This window comes from Ascidiella aspersa, chromosome 2 (genome assembly GCF_963924565.1).
Source record: "Ascidiella aspersa chromosome 2, kaAscAspe10.2, whole genome shotgun sequence".
Taxonomy (NCBI): domain Eukaryota; kingdom Metazoa; phylum Chordata; class Ascidiacea; order Phlebobranchia; family Ascidiidae; genus Ascidiella; species Ascidiella aspersa.
Genome location: NC_139448.1, coordinates 11,541,967 through 11,553,713, shown reverse-complemented (window position 1 = coordinate 11,553,713; position 11,747 = coordinate 11,541,967). Strand labels below are relative to the sequence as shown.

Below are 11,747 nucleotides of genomic sequence, written 5' to 3'. Positions count from 1 at the left end.
AAACGGGTCTTCCATTGTTTTTTCGTGTATCAATCAAGACCAAACCACGCGAAAAGAAAAATACGGTAGAAGTGTCGGGGCGTCGAAAAAGCCCGCGTTAAGAAAGTGGGAGGGGTACCGGGCAAGCGAGTGCGAGATCAGTGGCCTTTTACTCTCACATGCATCATTTTCGAAGTGAAAGTAAATACTCTAGGTAGGTCTCACTAGGAATTGGTGAGAAATATACGTTTTGGACATGAAAAAATAATGATAAAAGTGTTTTACGTTACTATTATTCAAAGATGCTGACAGGTGCTTAGTAATATGACAAGTTTTTTCGACGTAGTGTAGTAGGTGAGCCACACAGTTGGATATGAGAAAACGTTATTTAAAGGTTCCTTTTTTTTTGATCTCGCAATCCTTACAGCATTTGAATTAAGATTTTCGAGCAAAATTTGCGTAGGGTTGACGCCGACAGTGCGTTTTCAGCGAAGCCACGCGCATTACGTAAACAAGTAATACGTCCAAGAACAATGTTTTCACCTTTCAGTTCGATCAAAGTAGCAGAGTGCTTTTCAAATCGAAGCGTCGCAAAATAAATAGCGGAAAAGACATTCTCCAGTAAAGCATGCCACGGGAAATCACCCAAGATGACAATGAAGTTCGCGTAGTTTTCAAAATTAAATAACGCCAAATTTGTTTGCAATAAAAGAACTTTACACGGCGTCCGAAAAATTCTGAAAGCATTCTTCGCGCTGAATATAAACGCGTTTGCGCTCAGGTAAAAAGCTACCCAAATAACGCGACTTCCGCAAGAAAAGACGTTCGCAGGTTGTTAATCGTTTTTGGCGTGTTTAGCAGACTAAGCAAAGCGCTGCCAAAAGAGAAGGCAAGGCAACACACTTTAGCACACAATTCTCCTAAGCAACGGTTTGAGAATAACGATCTATATAGCAATAAAGATGCACTAAAAGCTTTCTAATTTAAAAGTATAGGAACTTGGGGCTGCTTCCTATAAATTATCTCGCCTCTCTAAACGGTCCAATATACTTTAAGGTAATCATTTGAATACCTTTGTAATTGCGAAGTATAAGTAAATCAAAACGCCCAAGGTGTAGCCTATCGCAAAAGATTTTGTCTTCTGTGGCCAACGACTGGATACTTTGGTTTGCGAAACAAAACATTGCAATTATTTCTCGTCCAAACGTAACTGCTAGATCTTTTTTCACGATTTTTCACCCGGTGCCGAGAAAACAAACGAAACGACGACGAAAAGAGGCGCTCGAAAATTTAGCGCCGTTCTAAATAAAACCGAATATAATATATATCACCAAGCAAATTGAAAGAAAACGACAGCGAGTGTCGCGCGCGGGTTTTTGCGGCGCGTCGGGCGTAAATTGCATAACATCGGTCGCAGAGATACAAACTCGTATATATGTATTGTTCGCTGACAACAATTTGTGAGCTGTGTGATCCCAATGGAGAAAAGCACATGCACGGGGGGCGGGTGTGGCGAGCGAATCGCACAGTTCACAAATACACACACAAAGAGCAATGGGTCGAGTCGCTGGCCACTGCAGATCGTGACGTCACAGCACACAGGCGGCCTCAGCGCACGTGCTTGCTTAAACCCGACGACGCAACCTCTTCCCGGTTGCCGTGCAGTCCGATAGGGGATCCTCCAGTTACGAGTACGCGTCCCTGTAGGGTGAGGGCGCGGTGTTGGTCGCTGGGCGTCGGCGAGGGAGCCTTGTCGCTGTCATCGTCGCTGTCTTTGCGGTCGGCCGGTTCCCGAAAACCCCACTCGGGAGCTTTGCGCTGCTGCTCGCCGGCGCCAAGCACGGGCGCTGAACGCGAGCCGACCGCGCCGGACGAGAGAGGCGGGGCTTGGTTCTGCTGACGCTGGTGCTCGCTTGAACTGACGAGCAGGGCGCCGCTTGTTGGGGAGTTCACGTCATCGGCCAGCACCGAGTTACCGACCCCGGTGTCGTCGTTCCGGTTGTTGGAGGAGTTGAACGACGCGCACTGTTCCGACTTTACGTTTTCCCTGGACGAAGAATCGGGTCCCGAAGCAGCGCCGGGGGCGTGAGAAGGGGTGGAGGCCAGCAGGGGGCAGTCGGCGGGCACGGCCGGTTCCACAGCCAGTGGTCGAGGGCTGGACTGGACTTGGGAACCGATCTGCTCCTGGCTGTCGCTCGGGTGGGATGAAAGAAGAGAAAGAAGGAGTTCCTGGACGAATTGAGCTCTCTCGACATCCTCGCTGTTCTGCTTTTCGCGCTCGCTCTCGCTAAGGTTGGGCTCGTCCAGACTGAAGGAGAAAGGATTCTGATAAGTTTATCTTGGCTCATGCGGAGACAATTACAATGCTAAGAGGAACACTTGATGGTAAAAACTTTTTTCTTTAATAAAATGAATATTTAGTAATGCCTTCTTAGGCTTCTTTTATCACTTACAAACCTGTTTTATCTATGGGGGTGGTTATGCCAAAAAATCAAACTGTTTTTTGTTTGACAAAAAATATATAGACTTATAAGCATAGTTTTGGGAAAATATGTGTATTTTTAAGCAGAAAACAAGGGAAAGTACATACCAAGAAAGCAAGTATCTCGAGTCTTCACTCTCTGAAGCATTGCTTGATAACTTTTTACTTGACGTGGCCTTGGAACCAATTACGGCTGCCCCAACTGTTGGGTGAACACTGATCCCTTGAGATGTCCCATTTCCGACTTGACTCTTATTAGGGAATCGCTCCAGCTGTATAGAAAGCAAGACAAGAATTGTGAGTCACAACAAATGTAGTGGAATTCAATATTCTTGTTGCAAATAGCTAGATAATGAAAATAGGTCATCTCTTAGTGTTTTTCCTGGTGCATAAAACAGTAAAATTAGTTAGTAAACATAAGCAATCTTTGCAGAGCTGTTAACATGAGGCAAGTAGACTTGTAACATTTATAATGCAAACAGCATAACTGTATAACGCTAATCATACAGTTTTTAAAACGATAATCTTACACCCTAATGCTAATGTGCCTATTTATTTTTTGAAAGTCATCAACAAGCAAAACAACAAAATAGCAACATCCCTAATATCTTTAATTTTCATTAATACAGCCCTTGGGAAATGAACATAAATTTACCCAATTAAGGTGCCCACAACAATTCTTGACATGTCCAAAACACAAAAATTGATTTACAAAGGAAAAAACTAGTACTGAACTTTTTTAATAACCTAAGCTAGAGAATAAAGAGGTACAATACTCAAGCAAGCATCTATATACTACGATTAATCTGTTACACTAAATTGTACAGCATATAACTTCAAAGTTGTTACATAAACCAATAGGCAATTTCACTTTGGTTAGTTTACAATTTAGTGATACACAAATGGCAATTTATACAACAAACCAATTGTTGAAATTCTGGACTATACACAGGTGGTCTGTGGGGGCCAAATTCTTGCAACATTGGTATTTCGTTTCCTGTAACATGCAACAACTCCTCCATAAAACTTGCACTGATCTGGTGGAAGTTTGCTGGTACAGAATGAGGCGGTAATGGAATTTGTTGATTACTGCCCACAGCAGTGTCAACATTTTGATTTCTTGCAATTGGTTCTCTTTGGGGAACTCTGGGGGGTGTCTGGGGTCTATTTGAAGTAATGGCCATAGAATCAGCAATAGTCACTGAAACTGCCTCAAATTTTTCAGCTGAGTTCCAGTTATTGGCATTTGGGCGTCTAGCATTAACAGGGTTCGGCTTTCCAACTGTCGACCCTGGCAAATATCTTTTTCGTTTTGGCATTAGGTTTCTTTAACAACAGTAATAAAATTACTGGCAAAATTGCTTACTTGCTACTGCAACTAAAAATATGAATGCATGTTAATATGACAAAAGGCTTTGTGACAAAACTGGCCTCTATGACTAACAAAGGATGACATCATCAAATGCAAAACCTAATACATAACATAACCTAGTAAGTACTGAAAGGTTTTACCTAAAATAAAGAGCAATTTGATCACTTAAATGGGATATAAAAACTGTTCAGCTTTATATATTTATAATTTTTTATATAGTTTTGCACTAGTGAAACATCATGTTATACTTTTATAACTGAAATGTGTCATATACCTCCAATTTCTGGAGAACATTTTGTCAAAACAAATTTTAGCGCATTTTAACTTACAGCTGCAGAATGTTGGCTGTCATCATCCGAGACATAAACCACAGAGGAATCCTCATCAGCATCTTCTTCAGCTCTTGATTCCCGGTAGTTTTGCATTATCCTAGCAAGTTGTGCTCCTGACCCTGATACTCTACCTCCTCTTTGCCTATTGTTTCTCTGTCTAGAATATCCTGAAGTTCTGCCAGTTATTGTTGGGTTGGTTTGCCGAAGAGTCAACACGGATGAGGGAGGATCAGGTATATCAGCAGCAGAAGGGGGAGGGGGTATAGAGCTACCACCAATAACTCTTGTTGTTTCTTCTCCATTTGTTTGATTTGAAGATTCCGGTCTACCCACATCACAATTCCAGTCCAATATTTCCACATCAACTGTATTGTCATCTGAGATGCTATCCCAGTCTTCTGTGCCATCGCTGTAGTGATCAGTTTCTTGTACTTCCATCCTGACACGTCTTGGGATGTAAGGAACCCAACCGTACTCATCAACATCAGCTAAACTGGGTTTTGGATAAGCTTCAATAGGATCTTCAACCAATTTGTTCTTCACCTCACTTTTTGCAGTCAAAGTATATTGTGGCACCCAGGAACCAAGCTGAAATCGATTTTTAGGAATACTTTGCTGTTGAGGATTGAAAGACCAATTCCAAGCAGACGGCGATGAGGAAAATATGCTCTCGAATAAGTTGCTCATACCAAATTCTATTCTTCTACCAAGTAAAGTGTTGTCTTTTCTTAAGCTGGTTATTATATAGAGAGTTCTCTGCAACTTTCACTTTACTTCTTTTCTGTTGAGTTGTAACCCCTTTAGCTAGCAGCTGATTTTCACACTTTTTTCTGTCACTTTCAGCACACATTCTCACTTTAAATAGTCAGCAGCATGCAGCACATGTGTCGTTTGACACTATCATTTGATGCACATTTAGCATCACTGTTTGTCATTAAGCATCATACTGCATCATATTTTCATAGAAATGTCATTTTTAGCAGGCCTGTCAGAGCACATCATACTAATAAACTGTAACCAAGTGAAAAGTGCTATAAATAATGAAACAATCTTGTTTTTAACAGGCTACCTTTTTAAGTGAGATACGAAAATAAGCCAAAAACAGAAGTCTACAAAAGCAAACATTATATTCACCAGGTTTAAAAAGATAGAGTTTCTAACAAAATAAATAATAAATAATTAAAGTTGACTATTGCAGGATTGGAGGGGCAACAAAATATAGCATATTAGAGTGTTACAACACCAATATTCGTTGTTGTTTAAATAACGAAATACAGTTAGGCCAAGAACAATTATACTGGTTTACTTCCTCTTGACCCATATGGCATATTGCACTAAAGCACAAGTATAAGGTAATATATATCCAAACAAACAAAAAAGACAACAAACAAACCAAGAAATAAAGACCAACAAAACTGTTTAACAAGGTATTTTCAAAATCTGAAAATTGGAGTATACAATGTTAAACCCCACAAAGCACTATATGCACCTGGTAACATTGTCAAACAATGTTTTTTTCAATTGTAAATGTTAACATAAATAATTTCTTGTTAACTGTATATTGTAATTTTAAGAAAATAAAAGGGTTCATGTACCGGTACCTGCTGCCGGATCTCAGCAGCCCGCTGGCGTTCTAGTTGTAGCTGTGACTGGAGTTCCTGCAGCTGTGATGCAGTCGTGACCGTTTGTTGGAGTTGCTGGGCGCTTCGACGAACCCCACTCAACTGGGAAAGAAGCTCTAGACAAAAAGTCAAATTAAATTAGCTGGCAGCTTCAACTTGTGACTATTTTTTTTTACTTTGTAACTAAATATTGAACCGCAAAAAAACTACGTAATCTTTTCATTCTTCTTTATATATAATAAAAGTTAAATGTTAAGTAGTCCCAATTGTCTAGTTCGCCAACAGAACCCAAAATAAACGACACCGTCAATAGAAATAATGACACAAAGTTATATTTGTCTTTTGTGCAACATAAACTGAAAATGCAATCATTTCCTGCGTTTGTATAAAAAGCCACCTTGCACTAATTAACAAGCAAACGATCTAAGCACGATGACATTAATTATTTATCAAATTGCAGCACAAAAAGTTTAACAGCATTTGAATATTTTAGGGACAGTAAAAGGATAGAATGGAAGCCAGTAAAAATTATTTGTTTTTCGTTGACAATGGTTACAGTAAAATGTTGCTAATTGACAAAAAATGTGTATTGAAATGTTTAAAGTAATGCAACCACAATTCATCTCCTAGTCAGGCGAGTTTCTCAAATAAATCAATTTCTTTATCAGACTTTTAATAGAAATTAAACCTAAGGTCGGCCTGTTTTGCTTAGGTAATCAATTCGGAGAAGAGGCATATTTCATTTGCATTAGCCCAAAATAATCAGAAAAAAAGCTTGTATGAAAATAAGAATTCAATTAGTTAAGTTTGAGGTTTAAGGTAGGAAGATTGAATGATACTTTACAGAAAGTAGTTTACTATTAATTGTGCTGAAAATTAAAAAAAGAATAATTTCACTCTTTAAAGCTTCACCCTCTCTACCTGCAATTGGGTCCATGGAATCCCGCATTGAGGTGGACACCGAGGCACTTGTGTTGTTGTTGCTTGAAGTTGTGCCGACAGCAGGAATCGCCGATGAGCCACCGGTAAAGTTCATGGTTCGGTGGTTGCGCTGTCGCAATCCACGGCCTGGATAGAACATGCCTGAATATGAACGAGCCAAAAAAGACACAATGTTGGCCAGTTCTATGTTGCAGGGTAGGCATAAAACGAAAACATAGCAAAATATAGCATGAAGATCGAAATACACTGATAACTAATTCCATTAACAAAAAAAATGATTTGCACTAAGACTACATTTTAATTTTTCACTACTTTTTACAAAAATTAATGTTCGATTGGCTCAAACCCCCTCCCTTCCCAAAAAATACCACAGACAGCTAATAGGTATTGTGACTATACTAATCAATGATAAAAACAAACTTACCAGAGTGTTACAAGCAAGGCAAAATTTTTATTAAATGGAAACAAGTTGTAATGGCTATTTGACAAGCAAGAACTGCAACATACGACAAGCAAGAACTGCAACAAAGAATGATTAACTTACGACGAATATGTCTTCCCCCAACTGGGTCGTCAACATCTCGGGGTGTGCGATGCTCCATCGTAAGATGAGCTGCTAAGTCATCAGTGACAAGGTTTGGGTCGCCACTTGGCAAAGCCGCACAAATTGGACATACCTGTGGTGAATTTTATGTTAAAAAAGAATTAACTAACATGGTTTAGCTACACATCTGAAAATATATATAATACAGTTTAAACACAATAAATAAAGCTATACTTTTTATTTGATGTCTGATTCTTTTCTTAAAATCTATTCAAGCTCAAGAATTGCATAATATGATATGATAATTTTGTTAGATGTCTTATTGTTTCAAGACTAACATGTTTGCATATAAAAAACTATGCTGTTTTTTGTGTCTGTGTTCTCACTGACATACTCAAAAGGAAAAATATTGCATGCCTAAGCATAAATTAAACACAATTTTTTTTTTAAATAAACATATATGACAAGTTCTATGTAATTGTAAAATATCTACTGAAAGTGGACTGTTAAGGAATAAGACTTTCTGCTTTCTAATATGGTTTACACTAATATATAAATAATATTCAAACAAATAAATTTCATTGGGATACATTAAAAAATATAAATACATTTATAAAACTACTTAATTAAATATTTTTTTTAAATAATAAAAAATATGAGAAAAACCTGGCGAGGAAACCTTACCACTTCAGTGTGTAAGTTTGCATGGTCCTTGGTGACATGATCATATAGCAAACTCTCTGTGAACCCAAGCTTGGTGCAGAAAGGACACACAAATGAAGGTGGTGACTCGGGGGTTATGTTTTCTCCTCCATAATACAATTCTATTAATATATATGACACAAATTATTTTTAGCAAATAAAAAACGGTATAAAAGTAGTTAAGCCCTATTGAAAGAAAAACGGTGAATCAGCAATGGAAGATGTGCCCGCTATATTAATAATAGACTAGTGACACACCTAACCAGCGATAGAATAGTTTATTTTGTAAGCAGAAGTAATTTTGCAATAAAACAGGAGTTCATGTACACAAATTTATAAAAGGACAGTACACAATTGATAACACTTACTGAAGGTTTTTTGTTTTTCTCGCTAAACCTGTTTGAGTAAGGGGCAGCTAATGTTCCTGGCTCGCTGTTTGTGCTTATACCCATTGTTGGTGTAACAAATGACTCTCTAATTGACGCAGATTCTCTTAGTGGTGTAACTTACTGCCTTGAGCGTTTATTGGTGTCCATTTTTACGAAATGATAGATACTGCAGAAATTATTCTCTATAAGCATATTCTAATACCACATCACAGTGTGACATAATTATTTTTTTCGTCAACCACAGCTTGGTTTTTAGCTGACTTGGTACACAGCTACAGTGCATATGTTGCAATAATCGTGGCATAATTAAACCCATCAGCGGTGATCTTTGTTTTGTAGGTGGCTAAAGGCATGCACATAACTTAGTGCACTACTGTGCATGGGACTTTAACTGTGCTGCTTATAAAGAAATTATATTTGTGCTTAAACAATCAAATATATTTCTCAGTCTTGGTTTAGGTTCCCGACAGAAGTTCACGATTGCACAACAAGTGGTTTTGCAGCTAGCGCCTGGCAGGAGTGTCGCTTTTGCTTGATGTTAAATGGCTCTTTTCTGATTACCTATTTTGTTACAACATTAGCATACCAAAAGATGATGTCATTAGTCATTACCGCCAGAAAAATCGAGGGAATTCCTAAGTTGAAAAATCGGCCCTGAACCTAACCTTCATAGATCCGCATGAAACAAGTCATTTTTTTGGGCAAAAATTCTGATTTTTAAAAGTGGTCAACTAAATGAAAAATAAGAATTAAAAAATGTATTGTTGTTTGAAACATAAGTAGCTGTAAATCAATCACATAACAGATCTTGTATAGGGTTTCTATACTGGATGAAAAATGTTTTAAAGACAAATTAGGAAAGGAATCTAAATCTTGTCCTTTCAGAAGTACTTTTTTATAAACAAAATTAGGACAGAAAACATACCAACATTTTTAAACAAAGTTAAACAACAACTAATAAGAAAATAATCAAACAACATAAGTCGGTTATAAAAAGCATGAATCACCGTAGTCGTTGCGTGTTAGTATGCATTGCATGGCATGCGATGCCAGGTGCCTAGAAGTAGTGACGTTCATGTCATGGCATCTCTTGCAAAGGTCGTAGTCGTAGCAAATTAGACATTTGAATCTCTTGCCATCAAAGTTGCTCATCAAACAATTGTCGCAACTTACTCCTATCATATAAAGTGAAACAATTGGAAAATATTTGATTTGATTTCATTTCATTTGCGCATAAACTGTCTTTAGACTCCCTTATTTAGTTAAATGTCTTATTGTTTAAGGGGCATGAAATTGTTTTTGAATACAGTTATTTTCTTCGTAAAGGTGAAACAAACCTTACAAGATTGGCGGAAAAAATTCCTCATTAGATACCACTTTTTTAAAAAGATCTGACGTTTGTTCAGCCACAGGTGTAGCAAAATTGTCCCCAAATATAATAATATATATTTAAAATCTATGCTTATATTACAGACACTTTTGTCAAAATGCAAACTGTGGTAATCGTAATACCTGTTGTAAATATTATAATATAAGTAAAAAACTTACCTTCATGTCTTGACATGTCATTGATTAGCTGACTTTCTGACATTGATTAAAAGACGTATTGTGATATAATTTTAGCAGACTTTAATGGTTGAACAAATTGTATCACTGATATCTCACCAGCACTAATTTATATACATAAACAAACAATCTGAAAAAAGGAACATTAAATTTTTAACACATAAGTCCAACCTAACGTTTTTACTTTTTTTAGTCAATGTTTGTGTTCCAATCGAGTGCAATAACCCATGAAATATTTTCCTGCATTGTGCATGCTCATTGTGTGCTTCAATTAAACTTCCGGAAACCAATTGGAAAAAATGCCAGTAAGGGTGACACTACAAATCTTTCTAGCAGGAGAGAAACCAAATAGACTAGGGAACGACTGATCTAACATCCTACGTTAATGGGCAAAACTTAGCCAATGTGATATGACAATTAGTTTTATTTATGGTTTACACAGAACCAATGTAGATACTAAAAAGAAAAGTCATTATTTATTGCCACAAGTTGACCTGATTTACCACATACATTTCTTCAATAATATAATGCAGATCAAGGGGTCTTAAACTGGAGCCCCTGCGTTCATGGACTATCTAAAGGGGGTCCATATTGGTCTAATCAATATAGGTGCATACTTTATAAAATGGATGACCATTTTTAAAAGAGTCTAATTGAAAGAATTCTACTTAAATGTATTCAGACTTTATTTCAGTCTCACACTTGTTGAAATAAAAACAAGTTTCTACTTGCTTACGACACCACTTCTTACGCAATCTCCAAAAATCTAAGTCTGCGCGAACCAAATATATTTTAACACCACAGTGAGTCTGAACAAACAAATCTACGTTAGTAGTTATCTTCTCAATTCTTTACATGAACTGCGTACTACATTAAAATAGAGTATTTACTTGGGGATTTCGGATCAATAAAAGTATTTACAATAGCAGCAAAAGTAAACCAAAGTCAACACTTTATAGCTTTAATAGCAAAAACAGTATAAATTAATGTTTCACACAAACTGTTCTATAAAATTATACTAATAAAGCAAGGTATTTTATTTGGCATTGACATTAGCAGAAATACACATACAGCCGAAAAAAAAATGGATGTTTACTTTTGTTAAGTGTACTGCAAAAGGAATGTTTGTGAAATTGTGATTTGAAAAAAAAAAGAATTGAAAGTGTGTACAATAAATCTGTAAAAATTATTTTCTATTAAAAATGTTTCATTTTACATATAAATAGTCTTGGTCACAGCTAAAAGCATGGAACAATGATAGTTTGTGTGTGATGAACTTATTTTGCATAACTAAAACACCTTAAAAACATTTAATTCCATAAAATTGTATTAAAAAAAATATGTCAAAAATGAGGTAGAATTTTATTCTTGGTATTTACAGCCATTTTTATCATAGCACCCACAACCCAGATTAAAAGTTGGACATTGAGTTGGAATGTATTTAGGCCACCTAAAATTGCTTGGCAGTAATACAGTTACTGCTAAATTTGCGCTTATATAAATTAGATTTCAGCTCTGTAATAAATTCCTACCTAAAACTTAAAGCTCAGGCCAGTCTGCATTTCTTCACGCCGAGATCTCAGGTGTACTAAAACAAATTTCGAGCTGTGCAATCATTTCTTTTTTTCGCACACCTTACATTGGAAATCTCACCAACATTTAGCTTTTTTTTTCATTTTAGGTGTGTCCACAAATTGCTTTCACGTACACAGGGTAGTTTTGTGTGGCTAAACTGATTTCCCACTATGGAAAGTATGACAAGTACACCTGAATTTTTTTGAACAGACTAGACCTGCAGCCCTAGAAAATGAATATGC

General features: G+C 37.0%; 1 protein-coding gene across 3 annotated transcripts; it reads right to left on the bottom strand.

The window, feature by feature from the left end:
- Positions 1–14: 14 nt before the first annotated feature.
- On the bottom strand, positions 15–10,048 carry LOC146163656 (E3 ubiquitin-protein ligase KCMF1-like). 3 transcript variants are annotated; one of them, XM_083381401.1, is made up of 8 exons: positions 9,913–10,048; positions 9,372–9,539; positions 7,958–8,097; positions 7,274–7,406; positions 6,709–6,870; positions 5,761–5,903; positions 2,570–2,733; positions 15–2,287 (listed from the first exon to the last, which is right to left on the bottom strand). In XM_083381401.1, the coding sequence occupies exons 1-8, from the start codon at positions 9,953–9,955 to the stop codon at positions 1,588–1,590; spliced, it is 1,653 nt and encodes a 550-aa protein (XP_083237527.1). In that variant the 5' UTR covers positions 9,956–10,048; the 3' UTR covers positions 15–1,587. The 3 variants fall into 3 exon arrangements, with proteins under 3 accessions (XP_083237527.1, XP_083237528.1, XP_083237529.1); XM_083381402.1 differs by having other exon boundaries at positions 5,767–5,903; XM_083381403.1 differs by having other exon boundaries at positions 6,709–6,855.
- Between the last annotated feature and the right edge of the window lie 1,699 nt (positions 10,049–11,747).

Excerpts from the sequence above, each read along its gene's own strand:
- LOC146163656 (XM_083381401.1), bottom strand. The coding sequence starts at position 9,955 with ATGTCAGAAAGTCAGCTAATCAATGACATGTCAAGACATGAAG. Across the intron at positions 8,098-9,371 it reads ACTAACACGCAACGACTACG|AATTGTATTATGGAGGAGAA; the intron begins GTGATTCATGCT and ends ATATATTAATAG. Across the intron at positions 2,734-5,760 it reads AGATCCGGCAGCAGGTACCG|CTGGAGCGATTCCCTAATAA; the intron begins GTACATGAACCC and ends CTTTCTATACAG.